The 24,839-nt window shown below is 42.9% G+C and overlaps 2 protein-coding genes across 15 annotated transcripts; one reads left to right on the forward strand and one right to left on the reverse strand.

Annotated features, from left to right (window-relative positions):
- The first annotated feature begins 1,719 nt into the window (after positions 1–1,719).
- Positions 1,720–15,368, forward strand: map3k19 (mitogen-activated protein kinase kinase kinase 19). Of its 8 annotated transcripts, none has more exons than XM_034573487.1 (18): positions 1,720–1,937; positions 2,703–2,954; positions 3,372–3,566; positions 4,622–4,776; positions 4,894–5,009; positions 6,707–6,888; positions 7,775–7,835; positions 8,650–8,737; positions 9,429–9,554; positions 10,054–10,208; positions 10,523–10,557; positions 10,676–12,611; positions 12,693–12,922; positions 13,234–13,338; positions 13,726–13,964; positions 14,095–14,347; positions 14,475–14,683; positions 14,856–15,368. In XM_034573487.1, exons 4-18 carry the CDS (start codon positions 4,673–4,675, stop codon positions 14,986–14,988), a joined length of 3,972 nt encoding a protein of 1,323 aa, XP_034429378.1. In that variant the 5' UTR covers positions 1,720–1,937; positions 2,703–2,954; positions 3,372–3,566; positions 4,622–4,672; the 3' UTR covers positions 14,989–15,368. The 8 variants fall into 8 exon arrangements, with proteins under 8 accessions (XP_034429378.1, XP_034429379.1, XP_034429373.1 ...); XM_034573488.1 differs by having other exon boundaries at positions 10,676–11,415; positions 11,515–12,922; XM_034573482.1 differs by having other exon boundaries at positions 10,676–12,922.
- A 203-nt stretch (positions 15,369–15,571) lies between these two features.
- ccnt2a (cyclin T2a) lies at positions 15,572–24,363 on the reverse strand. Of its 7 annotated transcripts, XM_034573492.1 has the most exons (10): positions 24,128–24,363; positions 23,378–23,459; positions 23,131–23,259; positions 22,724–22,784; positions 22,135–22,197; positions 21,415–21,460; positions 19,174–19,337; positions 18,892–18,962; positions 17,468–18,695; positions 15,572–17,312 (listed from the first exon to the last, which is right to left on the reverse strand). In XM_034573492.1, the coding sequence occupies exons 1-10, from the start codon at positions 24,283–24,285 to the stop codon at positions 17,239–17,241; spliced, it is 2,076 nt and encodes a 691-aa protein (XP_034429383.1). In that variant the 5' UTR covers positions 24,286–24,363; the 3' UTR covers positions 15,572–17,238. The 7 variants fall into 7 exon arrangements, 6 of the variants coding, with proteins under 6 accessions (XP_034429383.1, XP_034429382.1, XP_034429384.1 ...); XM_034573491.1 differs by having other exon boundaries at positions 15,572–18,695; positions 24,128–24,332; XR_004612468.1 differs by lacking the exon at positions 15,572–17,312 and having other exon boundaries at positions 18,664–18,695; positions 21,020–21,460; positions 24,128–24,333.
- Positions 24,364–24,839: the final 476 nt, after the last annotated feature.

Below are 24,839 nucleotides of genomic sequence, written 5' to 3' on the forward strand. Positions count from 1 at the left end.
ACACATATGTCAAATGGGAGAAGATGGAGGTGTGTAATTGATATGAGATCTGATCCCAAGTGGTCACATTCAAGCAGGAAGCATTTGAATGGCAGGTGTGAACATGAGCGTAGAGCTGCTCACTTGTGATGGGATCTGTCAGGATGGATGTTAATACCAGGTCTGAACAGAGCCTGAGGAGTCACCACGAAGAGGCACTCACTCAACAGCAGCAGGGGTCTGAAGCTGGATGACATCAGCCACAGGGCCAGTGGACTTCTGCAGTTTGGTTGTCAGACTCTCTGCTACCTCAGTTACAACAGCTCCCAGTGAGGAACAGCTGGGTCTGAAACATTTGGGAAATAAATAAGAATTTCTCTCAATCTATCACTCATTCACTGTTCCCTATAGATACTCAGTAGTTTATAGTGAATGCTCCTCACTTTGAATCTTTTATGACATTTGTTGTATGACTATAATTTTCACTCAATCATCACATTCACTTATGGAAAGTAATGTAAATGACTTTACAGTACAAGAGACATTCACCCATTCACACACACATTCATACAGGGCTTCTATACACAGTGCTACTCACAACCTAGCACAGCTAACAGGGGCAAAGGGTTCAGTATTTTATCCAAGGACACTTTAGAATGCAGACAGGAGAAGCCGGGAATCAAACCACAGACCTTCTGGTTAACGGTCAACCCTTCCTGAGGCACAGCCACCTTGTGTTAGTCTCTGTTTTTAAACATAATCATGCCACCGCTCGCTGCTAACTGCTGACTCAAAAATGAAATTTATAAAAAGTAAAAAGCCCTCTCATCTGCCTCAGCTCAATAAATGACCGGTCCCATTCTCAGAGCTGATCAACAGTGACCTCTTGAGCCTATAAGAGGTTTCATCACCATCTAGTGGAAGAAAAGAAAATCAAAAAATGCTTTGACACATTTCAAAACACAACTTTTCTTTCAGCTCAAGAAGAGTTGACATTTTGTTGAATGAAGCCAGATGAGGAAATGGTTATTGCACTGAGAAAGGACGGATGGTTAATGTGAACATCGAGAGATTTGAGTGTATCATGGAAATGTCTTTCTATATTTTATTTTTTGGGGGTAAATACATGATGATAAGAAAACATTATACAATGTTTTTAAATGCTCAAAATCCTAATACACCTCTGACCGGCTACAGGTTTATAATGAGCTGATAGTATTTTTACTGTGCAACTAACTGACTTCGGGTTTTTGCTGGTTCAGAGGCCTAAAAACTGATCGTAAATATTATTTTTTTCCCCCAGTATAAACATCTGACCTCTGTAAGTTAACAGGTTAAAAGACTGGGTGGCTTCAAGGAGACTCAGGAAAGTGGAAAGTGTTATGGAAGAAACACTGAGGATGGGGGGAGAATTGTAGGAGGCTGAAGACAGTAAAGAGGATGAAGTAAAGAATATTTGTATTATCTCTGTCGAACAGAGGGTAGTAGGAATAAAGACAGTGTGAAAATCAGACCACAACAAATTCTAGGCTGAAAGTCTAACTCAAACCACAAGGTGATGAAACCTCCCTCCGTTCTAGCAAAAGCATGGAAAAGCTGCTTGTTTGATCATGTTTACTAAAGTTCAAAAAACACAACAGAAGCAGTTTCCTTACGTCGAGTTCTCCCCACAGCTGATATAAAGATGTTGGGGGAAAAAACATTTGCATTCAACTTTGTCTTAATGCGTCAGGCAACAAACGGCTGGCATTTAAAACCACTGCTCGCCTGGCCGACCGTCTGTCCGTCTCCACGGCAACCGAGAGTAAACTTACAGCAGGAGGTGTGCAGCAAAACGGAAAAGTGGAGAGGAAGCACTGGAGAGGAGAGTCTGCCGGAGAAGGATCAAAGGTTTTATGGAGAAGCTGATCGAGGAATGTGAAGAAGAAGAGAACGAAGAGTGAAATGAATTCTCCACAGTGAGTTCATTTTAACATTTGACCCTGATTAATGGTTATTTGAACTTTAAATCTGTAAGAACCATGAATGAGTTACAAACCTGTCAACAATCTCCAGACAGTTTCCTGTCTGTTTTAGGAGACTCAATCTCCTAAAACACACTTTTCTTGTGAATTTATGATATTGATTTTGATGTATTAGCTACTTAAATGCTCTGTTTGTGTTTGTCAAATATTAAACCAGAGGGGGAGCACACACACACACACACACACACACACACACACACACACACACACACACACACACACACACACAGCTATTTGTACTTCTACATTAGTGAGGACACTCATTGACATAATACATTCCCTCGCCCCTTACCTTAACCTTAACCATCCAAACTAAATGCCTAACCCTTAACCTGACATTAACCTAATTCTAAACCTAACCCTAAAACTAAGTGTTAACCCCCAAACAGCCCATTGGAAAAGTGTTGTCACTTCCCAGAAATATCCTCACACACACACAAACAGAGAGAGTACATGTGCTCCTGCAAACATTGAATATATAATGGTGTGTGTTATCTAATTAAGTGACAATAGTCGCCGTCACAGCCTCTGTGCTGACTCTGTAGGGACCACTGGCTCATCAGAGAGTTACATCAGCGATAACATCACAGTGACGATCACACAAACACACAGACGACTGTAGAAACACATCGCTGCTGTGTTTAAGATCATTTGATTCTTTTTTTCCTCTCATTTCTAATTATTCCTGCTCTTCCTCAGCCTTGGGTTCGTGCAGATCTGACAGGAAACCAGTGAACTGTGGAGCGAAGCGAGAGGACAGGGAAGAGGTGCCTTGGTGTCGATGAGAACATGGAGCAGCGGGAGATGAATGAAGATGTTTTGGTGCTGAGCCTCGAAGAAGAGGAGGGCGGGCAGGAGGAGCAGGAGGGGCAGGAGGTCTCGGACACTGAGGATGAGGAGGAGCAAGGCTGCACTCCACTTATCACAGCCTGTAGTAAAGGCATGACTGAGGTATGATGTGTGTGTGTGTGGAGGATGAGAAGGCTTATTGATGTGCTATCAGGGTTTTTCCTTCTGTTCCCTTGCTGTTGTAACACTTAGCAGCTCTGACATCAGTCCATAGCTCATTGTAAGATTCCTACAGGTGAGACACTGAGAGGTTTGGTTGTGGAAGCATGAGCGGCCACGTGACCTGTATTTTTCCTTTCAATAACAACAAGACATGTTGACTTGCATGTGGAGTTACAGGAACTGATTTCTCATGGGGGAGCCATGTTTGAAAGAAGCACGTCTTACTGGCAACACAGTTGAGACACTCCCCCTGCGAAGGGATGACGTCACTAAATTACAGAAGATATCAAGTTGAATTTTACAACTAAAAAGTATAATCTACTAAAACTGAATATTTTCCTATTAATTTGTGGAAAGGTGGTGCAGCGGTTGATGAGGACAGGGGCTGATGTGACCCTGTGTAACCGCAGCCAGGAGACAGCGCTCCACGTTGTCCCCCCTGAGCTCCAGGGGAAAGTGCTGGGGTGGATGACGAGGCCCCATCTGCCCCCCCAGGCCCGGCTGCTGCAGGCCTCCTGGCAGGGAGACATGCACACCTTACAGTAGCTGCTGGTGAGGCACACACACACACACACACACACAGACACACACACACACACACACACACACACACACACACACACACACACACACACACACACACACACACACACACACACACTCCCACCTGGGTGTTCAGGGGGTTTCCCAGATGAGCAAATGCAGCAGAGGGCAACAACAGTTTTCCCGTTATGAAAACACAACTGGGTATTCTGTTTGTGTTTATGAATAATATATTAGATTTATTATTCATAGCTCAGCCATTACATTTATGGATAGATAGCTCATCTAACAGCTAAATTATAATGAATATGACCAATAAAGTATTTAAAACCTCTCAAACCAGAAGAATTAATATAATAATCAATTTTATTACTATAAGTATTGTTGTTGTTATTATTAGTTTACTTTTAGTTATATGTTTATTTTACGCAACATAAATACAAACACATATGTCTCATATGAAAAACACACCCAAAACAAATATAACATAAAATACAAAATCATCAATACAGGTCATATATTATTATGATAGATAAAACTGAGGTGGTGGTTCGGCACAACCAGACATTTCCTGCATCACAGTCAGTCCAGGTAAAACAGGCTTTCCAGTACTATTGTGTCCTTGTGTTAGAAAAGCATGTGATGATGAGTATCAGGTGTCTAGAAACACAATGAGTCGAATTATCCACCAGTTTGTTTCCCTTGGTGAATTAATATACTGCTGTACTACATGATAATTACTTTCTTTCTGTCTTTCTTTCTTTTTAATAACTATTTTTAAGGAATACATAATAATGGCAGATAAAAACCTGTCGTATGTAATTATGTAAATATGAACAAATGCAGCTTTATTCATATTTGCCATATTTTCAAACAAACCGATTTAAAAAACGTAACTTTTTACCTGTGAAATCGTTTCTACTTGCAGAGGAATTATGTCTCTGAGAAATAATAACGTGTGCACAAAGTTTTTAGAGATAATGGGGGGATTTTTTCAAATTTTTGTGTGAACCATGTATTAATGATGTGTGTGTTTTTGTGTGTTTTGCATGTTTCCGGCTCAGACAGACGGTTTGGATGTGGACGTTCCAAACAGCGACAGTGTGACAGCGGTGATGCTCGCTGTCAGGGACATTGACCTATTTCAGAGCATCGTGACGCCGCTGCCTTGGGACCACAGACCTGTGGAGGTGGTGAGGATGCTGCTGGGACTCTCAGCGTAAGAAAACATCCATCGTTGTATGAATTGACATTTATGCAAAAGGGAAATATCTTTAAATGTTTTCGTTCCTTGTATTTTAAAAAATCCACATCTGTCTTCAAACTTGTTGTTCAGTGATCTGCAGGCACGAGACCAGAGTGGCTGCTCTGCACTCCACTACGCTGCAAGTATCCACAGCCCCCTGAAGGAGGAGATCATTCATATGATGGTTGAGAGCCTGCATCACACAGGTACACACACACACACACACACACACAGTCACTGCATCACTCCAGAGGACATTATATTGACGTTACATCACATTGGAGACATAGTCCATGTTTGACCAAACTACTACTTGTCTGACCCGAACCTTACCTCTAACATTAACTTAAACCAAACCTTATCTTAAAACTAACCTTATTCAAACCTTAACTTAAATCTGATCTCATTCAAGCCCAACTTAACCATATCATAATCATAACCTAAACCTAACCATATCCTAATATGATGTAAATGTTTCCTTATTAGGATGAGGAGGTGTCAAACAGTGGACGGACACATTTAGCAGCTAGCTGGTCAACACAGTGGAGCAGTTAAATGGTCAATGGACGGCATTTATACAGACTTAGCGACTCCTCCAAGTACTTTTTCCACCACGAGTCACAGTCACCTATACCAAGCTTGTTCTATACACAGCACTACACTAACTCACACAGCGATGTTACATCACCAGGGGCGTCATGTGTACTGCGGCGCCAGGGATCAAACCACCGACCTTCAAACAATAACATAACCTCTCATGAATGCTGGTGTTGCTGGATGTCTTCTGAATGTTTACACAAAGGTTTTTCATACAGAGATAAAATGTCAAAAATACAGTTTTATTTGTAAGCAGATTTGTTTCTGCTGCAGCATTGGTGCCAAATACATGAATAAATCTTTTGACACAGCTTTGAAAGATGTGGGAAAATTCTGACCTAAATTCCAACGGTGCATGTGATCGGCTTTAAAAGGGATTATACCCCTGTTTGTTCATTGTCATGTTTGATAATTATTATAATCTGATTAGAATTACACAGTCAACAAAAGGGTTTGTTGAAACGACAGAGCCACGCACCCCCTTCGTCTATATACAAACAACATGTAATCTGAAAACATATAACAAACCAGGTGGATCTCAGTAAGAACACAGACCTCCAGCAAGAACCAACCATCACCTAGAATCCAATCAAACTGCACCAAATTTCACTCACTCATAAATATCAGTTGCCTAAATTGCCTGATTTTTAAATCAAGATCCATGAAATATTGGTAAAATTGTTGAAAACATGCTTTCTTGCAATGTAAAAAAGAAAATACCCAATTCCTGAATTCACTTCCTTATCGTTACTGATTCACTGACCAGTTACTTATTTATCTGCCTCTTTAAAGCCAAGTATGCATGTGTGTGCTGCTCTAAATATATCCTCCTTATCATGTGCAAGAACACACACTTTCCTTCTCTCTCTCACATACACACCCACACACAAACAGCATACCAGGTTCAGTCACAATCCTGTTATTCAGAGTAAAACCTCTTCAGTTGCACTAATGGCCTTAACTTACGTGGGGAGGGTGTAAGAAAGGTTTGTTTGTGTGTGTGTGTTTGTGTGTGAGAGAGAGAGAGAGAGAGACCCTGCTGCTAAGATCTGTCATGAGTGTAAATCAGTTTACGAATGGCGATAGAGAAACTGAGGCTGGAAAAAATAAGTTAAAAGGTAAGAGAAGTTGTTTTCAAGCTTTTTTCGTCTTGTGTAAACAGGACAAGGTGCAGGGGGTGTGGACCCAGACCCAGAGTTTTCCTGTAAAGTTCGTCTCACCAGGGAGCAACTGATGTGATTTCTCCTTCACCCGGTGTCTATAGAAAGCCAGATTGTTTTGTAAAATCATTTCTATTCTCATTCAGATGCGGACCCCGTGTCACCGTTGGCCTTTGACGAATCCTCATACCAGGATTTAGACTCAGAGTTTGAAGATTCGGACATAGAGCTGGACATTGAGAGCCTTCATCCTCATCCGTCGACAGCAGCCTCCCCGACACCGACACACACCCTTCAGCAGCCCGGTCTACTGTACAGCCACGCCGGGGTAAGTGATACATGACAAGCCACCGTCACTTCAATGTCAAGATATCAAGTCATTCTTGTTCTGAGTTGTGGGAGAGATGTGTGTTGATATGTGTTTTGTAGTTTGTAGTCGTTGACACATTAAATACACTATTTAATCCACTTTAATTTGAATACTGAACACAATAAGTACTTGTGATTCTTTTTTCTTGTAAAACACACCCACAGACCAAGCTGCACTATAGCCCTCACAGAACCTGACAAACATGTGTGTGTTGTATTGAAGTGTGTGTGTGTGTGTGTGTGTGTTTGAGAAAGGCTGTGGCCACAGTTAACACACACAAGGGTAAACGGGCAGTGAGTCGTCACCCAAAATACAAATATGTGGAAGCAGTAATTGGCTGTATAGATAAATGAGTGTGTGTGTGTGTGTGTGTGCGTGTGTGTGGAGGAGGGGTGCTGTGTGTAGCTGACACTTTACTGATAGAAGGACGAAACGAGCAGGGCAGCTGGTTAGCAGGGACGGAAGAGCAGGTGGTTTACAGGGAAAAGACACAATACAGACCTCAGAGTCACACTGACGTCTATGCACAGAAGTAAAACTACTAAACATGAACTTTATACCGAAAGGTTTACATAGAATAAATCAAAAGCTTTCAAGACTTGCACTCAGTAGAGGGCATAACTTTGCAGAGGCCCAATAGTCTGTTTTAATTTAAACAAGGGCTTAGAGCTGAGGCCATATCACATTTCACAACTACACCTTGGTGATAGCTACAGGTTTGTAGTTTTATTTGTCAACTTGTTAACTCATCAGTTTGCATCAGAACCTCTGCAGTACTTCAGCTTCGGTGTTTTAAGACTGAGACACGTATAATTAACAAATTGCCCACCTTTGTTCTTTCCAGGAAGTGCTGGAGTCTCCAGGGTGCCCTCCTCCGTCTGACAATCATAAAGATCTCAGCCAAGGTAAGAACTCCTCCACCGACTCCTGGGGTTTTAATGGTTTCTCTGGTGTTAACTATTAATATATGGAACTGGAATTCATTCGATTTGTCTTTGGGGGCTTTTTAAACCAGTTAGATTGTGATTCTTATTACGAGAGGATGGAAGCGCTGAGGAGAAAACACAACAAGGTGATGGGGGTGTCTTAGATCTCAGCTTACTACTATAAAAAGATAACATCTTTAACTGTTTGTTGCCTCTCGATGGTCAGCATCATTCCAAACAGCCTGTCGCCTCCTGAGCGGAGGGCAGTGAGGGGGGGCGTGACGGGATGGGAGGGGTCTCACACACACAATACGACCTCTCAGCTGAGCTCGTCCGTGTTTTACCTCGGCCACAAGAGCATGGCTGAGACACAGAGAGGACACAACATCCACTGACAGAGACAGAGAGTGTTACTGGGAGGATAGACATGTGACTACAGGGAGCCAAGACAGAATGAAGGGGTGATCTTTCAATAAGTCTTAAAGCGTGGGCTGGAAATGGAGGCCGAGGGGACCAAGGGGCTCAGAAACAGGTAATGTCATAGTTTTCTCTACGATGAGCACGGATTTGTTGTTTGTGAAGATTGTATTTTTGTTTCGTAGCTGGTGTACTTGAAAGATTGGATGTAAGTTTGCTGTCATGCGTGTGGTCGTCTAGAAAAACAGCATACTATCTCAGGACAGATACGTGGTATATAAACGTAACAGAGTTTGATATTAGTGTGTGTTAACATGAGATACTTGATTCAGGATTTGTGGGTGTGACTGTGTTGCTCTGTTTTTGTCTGGAGCAGATAAGGGGATCCCCCTGTGTTTCCAAAACGCCATGGACACTCTGAGAGACATCAGGCAAGCCTACCAGGACGCAGGGAGAGGAGGCAGGTGGGTCAGATGAAATCTCTATCTCACACACACACACACACACAAACACACACACACACTCTTTTTTAATGCATATAAGCTGTGAAGAAAACAATTTACATGCTAATGATACTGAGCTGATTGGATTTACAGTGCTAACACATCAACATCTGTTTATACGTAAGCACAAACGAACATTTTATGCGTGTACAGTTAACGCCCCCCCTCCCCAGCACACACACACACACTTGCAGTCTCTTGTATACATAATACACTCTTCCCAATCTATAGTCAACAACCGCCACCAACAGTAGGACAGTGTCCTCTCCGGTTACACTCTCAGACCTGTACGCAGGCACCTGTCACCGTGTCCAGGGGACAACCTGTTCTACCCAAACAGGTTAGGGGGGGGGGGGGCTTTTGTGAATCAGTCCATTGTCTGGCATGAGGAGATCTCACCACTGAAACAGGTCCAAGCTCTCAAGGAAGAATAAAGGTCTTTGAGCCGGTCTCTAATTTCATAGCAACAACCTTCAGTGATGAAGAGAGATGAGGAAAATGAGGATTTTTGCATTTGGTTCAGTTCAGCATAAGAAAACAAACCTCAGGGGCACAAGACTTTCTAAGTTGACTCCGCCCACACAAACTGATCTGTATCTCTATGACAAGAGTATCCATTTAACGCTTCTGTGTTTTCCTCTCTTCTCCTCAGCAGAGGAGGTTTGTCTCTGCCGAGCCTGAATAACAGCAGCAGACGCTGGAGCCACGTAGATCCTGCTGCCTCGTGTGGTTTGCTGAGTACCAGGACTCCCTGCATCCCAGCCCCCCCTTCACCCAGGTAGCTAGACTCACTATGTTCTGGCATTTGTTAAAGAAAGACCAATCAATAGCAGATAGCCAGGTCATTACGGTGTTTGTCACAATCTCATAACAGGAGAGTAGAACAGTGGAAAATACTGCCAGCCTCAAGTGACACAGATTTCTGTTTCTTGATCTAAGCTCTACACTGACATTGCGGCACTCCTTAATTTAAACACACCATAAACCACATTCTGTGGACCTAAGTAAGGAGTTCAGGTTGAAAGGTTAAAGGTTTGGTTAAACTTTAACTCCCTGGGCACACTTTTCCACTGGTGCAGCTCCCAGCATGCACTCCTTTCATTACCTTGAAGTATTGTGGCTGGAAGTGAAAAAGAATGAGCAATGCTATTAACATTTGATCAACACTGTTTAAAAACAGCTCTATCATTTGCATTAAGTGCTGTGGTGAAGTGAAATTCATATTTCACTTTTCTGTGTTCAGAAAACAAAGTACATCTGTAACTTTCCCCTCACAGGCAGAGGACCAGGAGTGTGGTTGCTGCATGCCCATCCTCCCCCGGCCTGCTGTCTGTGGCTGAGCCCAGCCAGCTCAGCCGGTCGGCCCCCAGCCTCATGGAACCACTACTGTGTTCCAACACTATGATGCAGGCCAGGGCACACATCCAGACCCGTATGTATAAATACACCTCGAGTGTTTAAACCTCCGGATATGATTTTAATACGTTTTTTTTAAGAATTACAAAGCAGTGTTACTCCTGAAGCAAAGGATCAGAGGAGGAGTTATATGTTTGTGCCATCTTACATGTTATAAATATTATAAAATAATATAAAAAGACACTGTTTATATTATGTATGAATAAAACCTTTTTGGTATGACAACTGACTGGTAAAATAATGTATTTAAAACCACACAAACCAAAGTATTTCGATTTGTTGTTTAAAGTTGTTTAAATTGATTTTAGTTTTTATTTAATCTATTTTCAGGACTTGGTTCTCAAGATACTGTTCATGAACAAAAGGTGAGTTTAACTAAAAGAGATCTTTATATATGCTTCAAGCATTTGTTTGCCATATTTGCAATACAATAATTTGTCTACCTTGCCATCCCATTATCATAAGTTTTCTCATTTCTCACAGGGTCCCTTTCCGGCTCTGAACCCTCGTACACCTAAGCTGTTGGCACCGCTGAGCAGCAGACCCAGGGACGGTGCAGCTCTGCCAGTACTGAAGCACCGTGTTCCCCTGAAGCCCATCAGCCGGAGCCCCCTTTGCTCCAGGACCTGGCTGAGGAGAGAGCGGCTGTTCCGGGGCAGCCCACGCGCTGGGCCTACTACTAAGGGTGGCAGTGAGGAGAGCGGGTCCAGCAGCAGCCAGAGTTCAATTGATCTGGAGGATGACGAGAGGGATGTTCAGGAGAGATCTTCAGAGGAGAGCAATCTGAAGTTTGATGAAGACACGGTGTTGCAGCTTTCGAAGGATGTGATCTCCACTCGGGCTGATTTGGTTGAGGAGACCAGGCAGCATTTTAAAGTTCAGTCGAGAATCAGTCAGATTCCAGTGATCCACAGATCAGCACATAACATGGATGGGGATCCTATCAACCGTGAAGGTGATCTCAGCACTGAAAGAACAACAAACTCTTATTGTGAAGGCGAAGCCCCAAATATGATTTATTCAAAGGAGCATGTTTACAATCATAGCTTTACAAAATCTAACTATGCAAAACAAAGTGACACTGTGAACCATACAATCACATCAGAGTCTGAGGAGAAGAACCATGCAGGCGGAAGTTCAGACCCTGAGAGTGACATTACCCGTGTACTTATATTTGATATGAATGATGAACAGGGGGATGCTGCTGCATGCTCTGGAGGAAATCACAGAAAAGAAGTCCAGTATTTAAAAAAGACAGAAGTGACAATGAAGGATTCCTCTGATGAAGAAACCCAGGTAGTTCCTCAAGTCCTCTGTCGTGCTGAGCCTGCAGAGTTGAATATCAGCTCTGCCGTGGGGGAGATGCAGCTCTTTACAGCAGGAGTAAACCGTCCACTGTCAAATGGGGATTCCAAGACAGATAAGAAGATGCTGAAAGTCTTAAACCCTGCCCAGAGTAAGGAGACAACAACCGGCATGACCCGTGAACAAAGAGCAAATTATCAAACAAACCAGTCCTTCAATCTTCGAGCACATAAAGAGCGAAGTATCATTAGTCGGCACAAGTCCAAAACTAATATGAAGGGCCCCTCCCTTTCCACACAAGTCAAGGATAAAACCAGGAAAAGCCCTGAGCTAATTATTAGTGGAGAGGCCTCAGTCAAAGTAAAATCAAAGCTAAACCCTGTGAAAGGTTCTCATCATTGCTCTGACACCCCATCGCCACGAAAGAAGGTTATTGATCATCCACTGAGCAGAAGAGCAAATCCGGACAAGTCAAACAACAGCAAAGCTCAACCACCGGGGCGGGAGCTGAAGAGCACAAGGCAGCAGAAGAGACTCAGTGCAGCAGGGACAACAAGGTCTAAATCTGCACTTGACTTCCTCACCTACAAAGACATGTTTCAGCAGATACAGAGCGGGGAAGGAGGGCCAGCCATCTATGAGATGTTTGCTGGTCCTATCTACGAGAACCTGAGGGTTTCCAGCTCCTGTGAAAAAACAAAGGACAGACAAGTGCAGTCTGCGCCATGTAGGAAGGTGCAACAGTCGCAGAAAGTCAAACAGAGACCCTTGAAACAACCTAAATTGAGGAGAAGCCCGGGAGAGAGTATGGTGATTTCAACTAAAAGCAAACCGAGACTCGCGTCCTCCAGGGTGAGACCTCACCTCGCTTCTCCATCAAGGAAAGACAATACGACTAAACTAGACACAAAGTTAGTTCTTTCTAAGCATGGTGAGATTTATCACACTAGTGCTCAAGAAAAGGCTGCAGATCATATTTTATCTACCATAGTGGAGGCTCTTTCAAGATATGACACTGAAACTTTAAAACCTGATGACAAAATACTGACAATGGCAACTTCATCTCATGCTAAAGATAGCCATACGTCCCTGTATATGCAAGAAATCCCTAGGACTTCGACAAGAAACGAAAGCCGACTGGTTCCTCCGCCTGTGTTTCCTCAAAGCTCCCAGCAGTCGGAGATCGACACATGGGCCTCTTCTAGCAGCAGCAGCAACACTATTGTGTCCCCAGTTTACCAGAAGTTTCTGGATGAAGTCGGGGATGGCCCGCTTACCGATGACCTGCTGCAATGTCTGGCTGAAGAGCTAATCTCACTGGATGAGAGGGATGTCTCCTTAGACCCATGTTCGGAAAACCTGGAATCGAGCAAAGAAGAGTCCGTCAGAGAAGATCTTGCAACAGGAAGAAATGGGTTTCCCGAGGTAAAGATTTTTGGTTCATATTATTCTTGAACAATCCGTAAACCAAAATGATTTGGGGTGTATTATAATCTGACTTTTCACAAACACTAACGAATCCTAGATCTTTCCTACGGAACCATCTGTCTTGAACAGAGCTAAGAAGCCGCTCACATTTTCACTGACTGAAATGTCCCTCATCGTACCAATAATATACCAATCAAACAAAGCCAAGCACTAAACACCATTTAGTTTTTTTGTATTGCATTTTTATGACTGCTTTTAGTTGATTATCCAGTTCACTTTGTTGTTTTGCCTACCTTCGTGTATTGTAGGATATTTCAGCAGACTTTGCAGCGCTGCTTGGCTCTGGGGGGGCTGTTGATGACACCATCACCTGGACAAAGGGTGAAGTGCTTGGCCGAGGAGCCTATGGGACAGTGAGTATGCTTTTGACTGTGTCTGTTTCTCTAGCAGGATTTCACAAAACCACTAAACCAGTTTTGTGAATTGTTTTGGAGGGGTCGGGCTTGACTCAAGGAAGAATCCACTAAATGTTTGAGTGGGTACAGGCATTACTTTTCTCTTTATTCAACATGGCGAGACGTGGCAGAGTTTACTTCAGAATTCAATAGAAAACCTATGTATTATTTCCTTGTAAAGCCAACTCATCCAATGTAAGGTCAAGTGTCACTTTGTAGGTCTTCTGAGAAGCTTAATACAATGACTCACCTCATTTATTGCCTTAAGGATTATGATTTCATACAATACAGCAGCAGACCCAGATGCATAAGTAACTCCAGCCACTTCCGCTGCCTTCTAACCAGGTGTACTGTGGCCTGACCAGCCAGGGCAAGCTGATAGCAGTGAAACAGGTCAGTCTGCACACGTCTGACCCTGAAGCGGCAAAGACAGAGTACGGTCGTCTGCAGGGCGAAGTGGATCTGCTTAAGGCCCTCAGCCACATCAACATCGTGGGCTTCCTGGGAACCCGTCTTTATCGGCACATGGTTTCTATCTTCATGGAGTATGTTCCAGGAGGATCCATCTCTAGCATCCTTCACAGGTACGGTTGAATCAATATAATTTACCACTTTCTAAGGATCTGTCAAAACACTGAGCTTCAGGGCAGCTTCATTTATGTCAAATAATATTCACTGATGTTTTCAACACATCGTCTCCATTGCTGCTCTCAGGTTTGGTCCTCTGCCCGAGCGAGTCCTAGCTCTGTACACCCATCAGATCCTGGAAGGGGTGGCCTACCTTCACCTGAACAGGGTGGTTCATCGGGACTTAAAGGGAAACAATGTCATGCTGATGCCCACTGGCGTCATCAAGCTCATAGACTTTGGGTGTGCGCGACGTCTCAGCTGCCTGAACCACACCGCAAGTAGTAGTGGGGACCTGCTAAAGTCCGTCCATGGCACACCTTACTGGATGGCACCAGAGGTACGCACGGGGCTGTTTTATGTGGTTTTCTTTTTTGATTTGCTGACCTATCTTTTTAAGTGGTTTACTGCATTAAAAAGTAAGGTTTTAATTACTTTTGACATTTGTTATCTCCTCCACTTCTTAGGTTATCAATGATACGGGATACGGCAGGAAGTCCGATATATGGAGTGTCGGCTGCACAGTGTTTGAGATGGCCACAGGGAAACCACCACTGGCACACATGGACAAGATGGCTGCCTTGTTTTACATTGGAGCTGAAAGGGGGTCGATGCCCCCTTTACCGGATGGGTTCTCGGATAATGCAAAGGATTTCGTAAAAAACAGCTTGACAAGGTGAAACCATTAGTCCTCTGTTGTTGAATATTTGAAGAATCTATTTTGATGAAAAATTGAAATATGTAGTGTGAAATGGGATTGTGATTGAATTTGGGCAAAACCATTTCAGTGCATAACTTTCAATGTATAGATATAAGTTGTCTAATTTTCACTTGTCTCTTAACTCTAGTGACCAGAGACTACGGCCGTCTGCAGACGAGCTCCTGACGCATCCATTCATCCCCAAAAATGAGACTGAAGTGAACTCTTGGGAAAAAACAAAAAAGAACTGCTGTGGTCACACACAGGGACACTGTGGTTAACAAGGAGTTACACTAAAACAAAACATAGCTCAGCGGGACAGTTGTTTGTGTAATTTAGGTTGAAGAATCAGGACACTTGAAGTTTTGTTGTGATCCTTGAAGGGCCTGTCACCTATCCCTGCTGACGCGGCAGTAGGCGATGTCCCATGTGGACATTACATTCTTAAGATGAATTTTAAATGGACCTACACAAGAAGCACATTCAGTCATTTCACTTGGTAGATTGATAGAACCTGTAAAATGGAAATAGATGACAATTTACTTATAGACTTTGGGTTTTCATAAGCAATCTTATGAATGTGCCAATCTAATAAATACCATAATTTTATGTTATATACATTTAACTCAAGTATCTGGCATATTTAGGTTCTTGTAGAATCTAACCAATTTCCATCAAATTCATTTGAAAAGTGTTTACTCGCACCTCTGATAACTTTCCTCTGATGAGTTTTTAGGGCTTGTGGCAAGAACCATAAGCTACTGTACAGGCATCGGTCCTCATGTTGAAATTCACAAATCTTTACAGTATAGCAACATAGATATATATATACATATGTGCAATAAAATGACAGCAACAAGATTATATACTGTAAGGATAACAGCAAGTTTAAAGTTTATTTGTAATACTGAATTGAAATGAAAAAAGGATGTTAAGAGTGGCATATGCGCATTTGTCCACAACTGTTGTTCTGTGTGCCCAACTGTAAAATCCCTAATGAAGGTAGAAAACAATCCAGCCTTAGCCTTGTTAGTCTTTACGTGCGCTCTACAAGTAAATGAGTAACCGAGTCAGAAACAAGAGGAGACTGGATCATGTCAAGATTTTAGAGTAGAGCTCAAGGTATAAAACTGATGTAAAGACATGTCCGGAAAGGTACGTGGCTATAATATATTCAACCACCTGGATGAGGATGTCAGCGACAAAAAAAAAAAACATGTCCATATTGCAGATACTTGGATCCAAGCTTGCTTGCATATGGCCAATCAGTCACTGTTCTGGAATGGAAAGAACCATGATTTGTTTTTTTCTCTCCTAACAAGTACAGTAAATGGCTGATTGAATGATACAAGTATCCCTTGTATGCACTCACATCTAAGGGGCTACAGCCTCATGTCATGGAATTATGTCTGATGCACTTCAAAATAAAAAGGATTATGTAAACTATAATAGCAAACTACTTCTGTCCTTTTTTTCTTTTAGAGGCAAAACCTTTGGCATCTAGCTTAAGGTCTACTTAAAGGTCAAAAAAATAAATTTTGGTACAAATACCATCACTCTGATGTGATTAGTAGGTGTTGAATGTGCATGTGTTGCTGACGGCAACTGGTATTTCCTGTGATAGAACAGCACAGCACCCTCTGTAGGAAGGCTGTGAGAAGAACACACCACTGGAATTCTGCAAACATCCATCCGATGATGCCTCAACTGTAGATCAACAAAATAAAAGTCTTTATAGGTACTATAGTTATTTTGACATACTTACAAGCAGCTCCAAACCTGAGTAGTCATGGTATAGCTTTTTCTTTTTCTTCAAACATACACAAATGTATGTACATGTATCTCCACTTCCTGTAAACAGCAAATAAGTGCTCTCCTTTTGAATCCCTTTGATGATTGAAACATGCAAATCATATGCACAGTCCTTAAGTATAAAAAGAAATCAAGACAAAAAAGTAATTGAGGAGATGAACTTTACATCTAAAAAAGCATCCATCAACAGCACTAAATGGAATGCCAGCAAACATAAGTGGAACTCCTCCCATTGGCCACTGGCTTCCTCCATTCAACTGCAAAATTGTGATTCGATTAAATGACTTGTAGTACTCGCAATACTTTAGTTTCTCCATGTGGAGATTTCAAATGTACAGAGGGACTTTCCTCCTGATGGAAACACACTCAACCTCTTCCCACCACTAACACCCACAAATTGCACATTCCTAGACCCACTTAAAGAGGAAAAAGAACCAAGCAGCAATTCCACACACTAACAGAAAAACAGGACCGAGCTTCACAGCCCAGAAATATGACAGTCAGGAAGCATTTTTTTCTTTGTCATCTGTCAGGAATTGAGAATTTGAACAATACTTTTCATGGAGATACGATTTTTCTGCCTTTCAATAAAGGTCTCATGATCAGATAGTTACTTTTCTAGGGCACTTGACAAGGAGGTAAGCATAGTCTATAAAGTCTCAATTGTGGGTGGTTTCATGCCATCTCCACGTGGTGGTCATAGCTCCAGAGTGGTGGAATCAGTGTCTCTGCTCTCCCACTTCGTGTGGCGATTCACTAGGAGGAGGGTACTGCTGAGAGGTCCGCAGCCCACCTGGGTGTGACAGGAGGGGGAGGAGCAGAAACAAGAATAAGGAAGAGGAGGGGGGAGGGAGGGAGGTTAGCCAAAGAGCTGCAAGCCAGATGAGACACACTGCAGTACAGGAGAGGAGCAAGGAGGGAAAAAGGAGGAAGAAAAAGATGAAGTACCTGCAGCACCAGTGCCACCCTTGGAGATTTTGCTCACTTTTGAGCAGGAAGTGGAGGATGAGGAGGGAGGGTGGTGGTTGTGGCTGACCTCTGGGTGTGCCCTCTTGCGCATTGTGGAACCAGGTGGAGCAAGCGTCGTACCTTCCATGCCGACCGGTCCCGGAGTACCCCGCAGAAGGCCTCCCCCACCACCTGGGCCCTCTGGACCTCCTCGCCCGTTGCCACTGTGCGTGTGAGGATGACTGTGCTTGTGATGGCGATGGACGTTGTGGTCCCCTCCACGATGTTTCTCCTTACTCACCAGAGGGCTGGAATGTTTACTCTTGCTGTTGTTGGTGGCGGCCATGCCTTCATCCGATGAGCTGTGGCAATCCGATGAGGAAACTTTTATCTTCATCTTTAGCTCGTCTTTGCCGGGTTGTCCACCCAGCTGGGAGCTGCCGCCAGACCCAGGCACAGCCAGGCGGAGTTTAAGCAGACCTTTGTCCCGTTTGTCACTGTGATGACGTTTTTCTTGCCCTGAAGTTAAGGAGGGGACTTTAATTTTCAATGGGGAGGCAGTAGTGCTGCCAGGGCCACCATGAGACGTCTGGTGTGAATGTTTTCTATGTTCTACTTGGCTCACAGATGATGGTGCATAGGTAGCAGAGGAGGAAGACGACATTTCTCCCCTAACATCACAATCCATTGCTCCTCCATGCTGCTCCTGCCGGCGTTTCTGCCCTGAGACAGCCTGCTCTGCAGCAAGTTTCTCTCTGTATTTGTCCAGAGAAAGCTTTGGAGCAGGAGATGGCTGAGGTGGAGGGTATGAAGACTGAGGTGGTATATGGTGCTTACCCGCTCCACCAGCTCCTTTTTGTTCCTGTTTGACAGGGTTAAAGTCCACTGTTTTTTCAGTCTTTATGTTTATGGGTGGGTGCTGAAGCAAAGAGGAAGAGGTGGTCTGCAAAGACAGTGTCTGCTCTTGGAGGAGGATGCTGATGGGTTCCTGTTTTATACAGGTGGAAGGGTACCCTGCTTGGCTCTGTTTGCCCTGGGGCCACTCACTGTGGCTAGCAGGATTATAGGTGCCGGCCAACGTGTCCAGGGACATGGTAGCACCTTCAGGCATGGAAAAACTTCCAGCAAGTGAGGCATCACTTTGGTCTTGGAGCATGGAGGGCCCAACAAAAGTACCGTCCATCAACTGGGCGCTCTCGCTCTTGGGCTTTTTGGCAGCTTGTGTTGCCTAGAGGGCAGAGAGACATATTTCTGAAGCCATGCAGAGATTTTCAGTTAAAAGTAAGCCCTCTGATGAGGACTTTTAACAAAGGCACTGATACAAATAACCTATGTAGCATCTTGCAAATGTATAAATCTTTGCCAAACTGTTTTATTTTGGCTGGTTTAAAGGGCAAGGTTAGGTGTACAAAAATATGTCCTACCCTCCAGTTGCGTATCCTCTTTAAACGGCTGGGCGTCTTCTCCAAAATCTGCAGGAACTCGTGGGTCAACTCTACAAGGATATGAATGTTGACATCAGACATTGCAGTTAAGTTAAACAATTCAATTGCCTCTGATTTTCTATTAAACATTTTTAATCTGACTTTTCCCCGGGTTAACTTACATAGAAAACCTTACTATGCTAAATACAGGTGTATAGCAAGGTATAACACACTGCTGCAAGTTTAGTGTCTGTACAGTTAAAGCAATGAAATTAATCTCACCATCTAGCAGCTCGAGAGTCACAGAGCTGTCCACGTACTCCCACCAGTGTTTCCCATCAGTGGAAACTGGGATTTCCCAGTTGGACCACTTACACGCCAGATGGATGCACACACAGGCGATCACTGTGGGCTTGTACTGGAGGCAGAAGGTTGTGAGGTGTAGGCTGTATAATGTGTGAAGGTATGTGCCAGTGTAGAGTGCGTGTAGGAGACAATGAATATTCCATATGTGAAGGTGTGGGTTAGGTGTGGTATAGGAGTTAGTTCAGGCCAGGCGAGGTCACAATAGGTCCAACATGTGGAGAAAAGAGAAGAAAACACAAGAGGGAGCGGACGGCTTTAATTTTCTGGTGGCTTTGGTTGCAAAAGGTCAGAAATTAATTGTTTTGATACATTAAACTTGGTCATGTCAAACTCCCAACAATACAGGAGACATCTAATAAGTTCGCAGTACTTCATGTAATGTAACAGGACATAACTGAATTGCACCATGACACAATGATTTGTGTTTAGGAACTTTGCTGATTTAAATGTTGGGACATAAAAACAAAAGTTATGGAAGTGAGTGAAGGGCCATGTGTATTAGCTAAGTGTAGTATACCCCTTGTGACACACTGAGCCCTGAGGCCACCCATGTGACAGTTGCATCATGTTGCTCCTACAACCCTTTCTGTGTGGGTCTGTCTGTCTTTAGACAATGTTAAAAGCCATAAATCTAGCAAGTCCCACACATCAACAATTTTACAGCAGTGCTATCAACTAAAAAGTATATGCACTCATTGCAGAGACTTTCCACAACAAATATCATAGTCAACACAACAACAACTTATGGTTAAAAACACTGTTAAATGAGTGTAGCACCATCCTAAATCAATGGTTAGAGGAATTTGGAATCAGCAAGTATTTCTCATATTTAGAAAGTACAACATATTCATATTACGTCCAATATAACAAATACAAATTGACAATGGGCTACCATTTTGTCAGTAGGTTACAGATTTCACTCTTAGGTAGGGTTGGGTACCAACGAAATCAATTGCTAAGACAGCAAGTTAAATTATCAAACTGAGAGGTTAATCAGAATCTATGGCGAGCCTAAACATTTATACTTGTGTGGTAGTGTATCTGTGTAGCAAGCAATGCTACATTTCTGGAAAGGCATGTATCAGGCTACGGTGTCCATAATTGGAGGCAGTGGCCAGCGGTCTCAAGTTCGGTTACACTGAAACGTAAAGCTGGCTGTAACCACACATCTAACATGATGAGACACCTGGTCAAACACACTATATCTATCAATATGCACCTCTGGAAGGTGAAATTACAGGGAGAACAGGGTACCGGCAAAAGTAACTGTTACCAATATCAAATTCCAGGTAGCGAAACCGGTAACGAATCAAATGTGAAATGTTAATGTACCCAACCCAACTTAAGTGTCAAAACACCTAACACCATTTGCAGTCAGCATCCAGACACTGTCAACCAATTCTCCAATTTCGTTGCAAATAAACTTCTGTATTTTTTTTTAAGAACCTAGTTTTGTACTAAAAGAAATCTCAAGAAAAACGTTTTGTCCTCACTTTAGAATTGATAAATATGTATTTCTATCTGTATCAAGAGATCCCTTATGTATTTTTTACATGCATTACATATTATGCATGTTTTTACTTGTTCCTGTTTGGGTTTTTCTTGTCACATCTTTACATATGCTACATGTAGAAAGGTGTTTTAGAGCAGGAAATTAGACAGGCACATACTGCAATAGTTGAAAATATCTGTGGAGATAAAAACATTTTCAAATAAATGGATATGAAAAGGTAAATTTTAAAAATTAATTCGTGGTACTTACCGGAAGGACCTCTACGAGAAATGTTTACATCGTGAAATCTTTAGCTGCTATTCAGGCTACCAAAGTGTTTTTCTCTTTTAGACTTATGCACTTTTTGGCAACCGAACAAACAAGTGGGTTTCAAGCGCACCACTACACTTCACATCTTGCATTCAACCCATCTGTGCCAACACATGGTCCCTTGTACAATACACCGCACTGCAACCGGGGCCGGTAACGCTACAAGCCATTCTGCCCGCTTCCTTTGACCGAGGGAGGGAAGCTTAGGGGCAGAGGCAAGCGTCCCAATAACCACCAGCGCAAGTAGGGCCCGTTGGACACCGAAAAGGTACCCTGCATTACAGGAAGCTATGGTGTGCAGTCAAAGTGCAACAAAGGAGGGGCAGGATAACAACCTGTTGGTAGCCATGAAATAGGAAGTCTGAGCCAGATCCTTGCTTGCTGTGAGAGACAGAGAAAAAGAGAAAGACAGGGAAAGGCAAAGGGGATTAGCATTTCAGCTAGGCAAAGCATTCCACTATCATTAGGACAGGAACTGAATGTTTGCCTTTAGTTACTTTTCAATGAAGTGATTAGGCCAAAACCAAGACTGAACAATGCTGTTGCAACATTGTGGAAACTTAAAGAATGATTGATGATTTTTCAAAATTAAATTTGCAAGGAAAACTAGGAGATAATTGGGTAGTATGATTTTATTGCTTTACCCATTATTGTATAATGTTAAAATTATTTACAAATATTACATTTGGCAAGTTGTCAATTGTATGTAATCAAAGATTTGAAAAAAAAACGTGAAACAAAGTTCAAGGCACTAATTTAATCATGTGATTTTCTATAAAGAGCATCTGTTTAAGGATGAACACTATTCTCTTGAATGTAAAAGACCCCTAAACCAAATGATTAAAATTCAATCTTCGACTTGGCCTAATCAAGTGTGAGTTAATGTTGCTGTTTAAGTGCCATGTCAAACAACAAACTAAAAAGGTCATCAAAAGTACAAGGCGTGTGGTCATGTAGCCATTAAGTCTGCAAGGTTTTCACCCCCCTCCCCACCCTTATCTGAGGTGGGACAAACAAGACCAGAGGGCACAAAGAGCAAAGAAGGAAGCCTCTACCTCGAACTAGCTGGGAACATTTCACCACATCAGTGTGTGGGTGATCAATAGTAATTTCAAAGCCTGGAACAAAATACACGACAGGTGAGTTCAACACAAGCACAGTTGGGAGGTGACATGTCATCTTAGGATCTAGCAATCATTTAATAGGGCGTCAATTCAGATTCAAGTAAGTATCTATGTGCTAAATGTGAAGAGTGGAACTTTATGGTTAAATTAAGTGCAATCAACTCAACGGTGAGCACTTTCATTCTGGATTACATCTTAACAAATGCAATCAATAAGTGAGCAAAAACTGGTTTGACGAAAAAAGTGAGATCAATCAAATTAATTCAAAACCAAAGCTCATGACAGCAATTACGTAAATGACATGTCACCTTTACATGATTTATTGAAAATACACATTTGACAGGATACCCATACAGTAGCTGATAAAACATGTCACTTATCAGGCTGCGGCAAGTAAACTCAACAGTGATTAATAGCACTACTCCCTTACTGATAATGGTAAAACAATGATGATAGTGATTATGATAAACAAAAGTGCTCTCTCTCGCTCAAGTCATCCACTCCAGTCACCACTACTTACCCAGGGTCTGCAGCACTATGGATTCAAGAAGCACCAGCTCTTGAGCTTGCTGGAGGTATGCCTGAAGTTTGATAGACAGTCATTACAACACAATTGTAATGAGTCTATTAATCTTTCCCTCTAACATCTGATTTCAAATGGCCAGGACTCCACAAAGAGAGGCTTGTTTTTACTGCTAGTCTTACGTATCGTAGGTGCGGGTGTGGGTTACACACCGACCGCAGGCCAGATGAGAAAAAATAAGGCCCTTGGAACAGGGCGAGGGATTGTAACACAGCCAGTTTTTAACTGTACACAGGGAAACCATGACCACGGAGAGAACTTGAAAGACACGTGTGGAAAAGGATTTAAAAAAAAAGAAAAAACAACTTTCAACCGTACAATATTGCAGAGCTTCCCCAACTTACGTTACTTTTCGTGTCTAGAGGTGGTTCCTGGGGGTTTAGGCAAGCATGTGAAACTTTGATCACATGTTCGAGTTTCCGGGGTTGCTCCTCAACTTTAGCAGCCAAGAATAAGGTGGTGGGAGATATTATCTGCGTGAAAGCATCAAGACAATCAAATCTACAGCCAGTCTACGCAAGGGATGATATTTCGGTCACAGTCGACCTTACATTTGATACTGAGCTGAAGATCGTGCAACAGAATACTTACATTTCTATGGAATTTGGTGAACGAGTGGTGCATATAAAATCTATGCATGTAAACAATGGCTGTATTTATTGTTAATTGAGAGCTGGAGGGTGAGTTAAGGAGAATTGTGGACAATGACAAACTTCATTGGGGAACATGTTAAGCTTTATGCTACATTGTCAAGATAAGACACAAATCACTGAGTCACTCAGCACTATCTAAACTGCTGAGAGGGTCGGGGCAGAGAAAAGTTTGCAGCCGAACCAAAGACACGGTGCCGCCGGTGACTTAGCTTAGTGCTAACCACAACTGTGTTTCCTCAATGTGAAAAGGGAGTAAATAAAAAGTCACAAGTGAGTTTAGATTGCTTAATGGAGCACGTGGTTATTTGTTAACAGTAGTTATGTGGGTCTGGGGAGGTTAGTGTGGTTTCCCTCGAGTGTACAAGTAGTTAGCAACAGCTGCAAAAGGCTAACGGCCTCTCAGACGTCCACCGCCAGCCAGCTAGCTAGCTTAACGTGCTGTGTTAGCGCTGAGCTAACCGGTACGTTCACACGTTGAGAGTCAAAGTTAAGACAATCCCGTATAATGTGATTCTAACAAAACGTGACAACAACACACACGAGTGCAAAAGGCGTCGAAACTTCCTCCCGGAGCCCGGTTTTAAATCGGCCTAACGGTAACGGGCCCGCTCCGGCCGCTAGCGCCATGGCTGCCTCCGGTCCGGTGGAGGGAGGGAGGGGGGGGAAGAAGTTTGTTTACAAAGGATACACGTTGAGTCTCTGGCCCATGTCTTGGATCAGGTTCGCGGCTTGCTGTCGGTAGGAGAGCTCCCGGTCCGGTTCGACTCCACCTCGGCGGGAAGGCGTGTTTTCCAGCTGCTCCCGGGTGAAAAACCACTTGGACGAAGATCCCCGGCACGCCGCCATTGCTCTCCGACATTCACTCGGGCATTGGGCATCGACGGAGCGGACGTGACGTAGGCGTCGCACAGGAAACCGCTTCTTCTTCTTCTTCTTCTTCTTCTTCTTCTTCGACGGTTCGGGCCGTGGTCCACATATGCTGTGACTCCCACGTGCAGGATTGTGGAAATGATTTTTAAATAGTAGTTGATCTTATGTTTTTTTTATGCATTTGTTTATATTTGAACAACACCGATTTTAGTTTCCTTTGGTGTGAATGAAGAAGGTTTGAATTGACCGTTTACCATCAATATTAAAATATTGAATTTAAGAGGACATACCTACGCCATCAGTTTCCTTAAAATCTAGATTCTTCAACTATTTCCTGGGAAATATTAAAAAAATATCCCCGTATTGCAATGTTAAAGGAAGTTCAATAATACTTCTGGATCAGCCCCTGATCTGCATTGACACCAACATTTTTAATAGGTTCGTCCCTGATTCATTCCACAAGCTTCATTGATTGAGATTGATCCAGTAGTTGTTGTTTCTGTAATGCTTCTAACTTACAAACATAGAGT

This window comes from Hippoglossus hippoglossus, chromosome 21, assembly GCF_009819705.1.
Source record: "Hippoglossus hippoglossus isolate fHipHip1 chromosome 21, fHipHip1.pri, whole genome shotgun sequence".
NCBI classification, from domain to species: Eukaryota; Metazoa; Chordata; class Actinopteri; order Pleuronectiformes; family Pleuronectidae; genus Hippoglossus; species Hippoglossus hippoglossus.

What these genes read in the sequence shown, in the direction of transcription:
- map3k19 (XM_034573482.1), top strand. Translation starts at nt 4,673, where the DNA reads ATGCTCGCTGTCAGGGACATTGACCTATTTCAGAGCATCGTGACGCCG. An exon ending in CAGGGCACACATCCAGACCC is followed by an intron (nt 10,209 to 10,522) that starts GTATGTATAAAT and finishes ATCTATTTTCAG; the next exon opens with GACTTGGTTCTCAAGATACT. An exon ending in ATACTGTTCATGAACAAAAG is followed by an intron (nt 10,558 to 10,675) that starts GTGAGTTTAACT and finishes CATTTCTCACAG; the next exon opens with GGTCCCTTTCCGGCTCTGAA.
- ccnt2a (XM_034573491.1), bottom strand. Translation starts at nt 24,285, where the DNA reads ATGGCGGCGTGCCGGGGATCTTCGTCCAAGTGGTTTTTCACCCGGGAG. An exon ending in ATGGGCCAGAGACTCAACGT is followed by an intron (nt 23,460 to 24,127) that starts GTATCCTTTGTA and finishes CTCACCCTCCAG; the next exon opens with CTCTCAATTAACAATAAATA. An exon ending in CATAGTGCTGCAGACCCTGG is followed by an intron (nt 22,198 to 22,723) that starts GTAAGTAGTGGT and finishes ATTTTGTTCCAG; the next exon opens with GCTTTGAAATTACTATTGAT.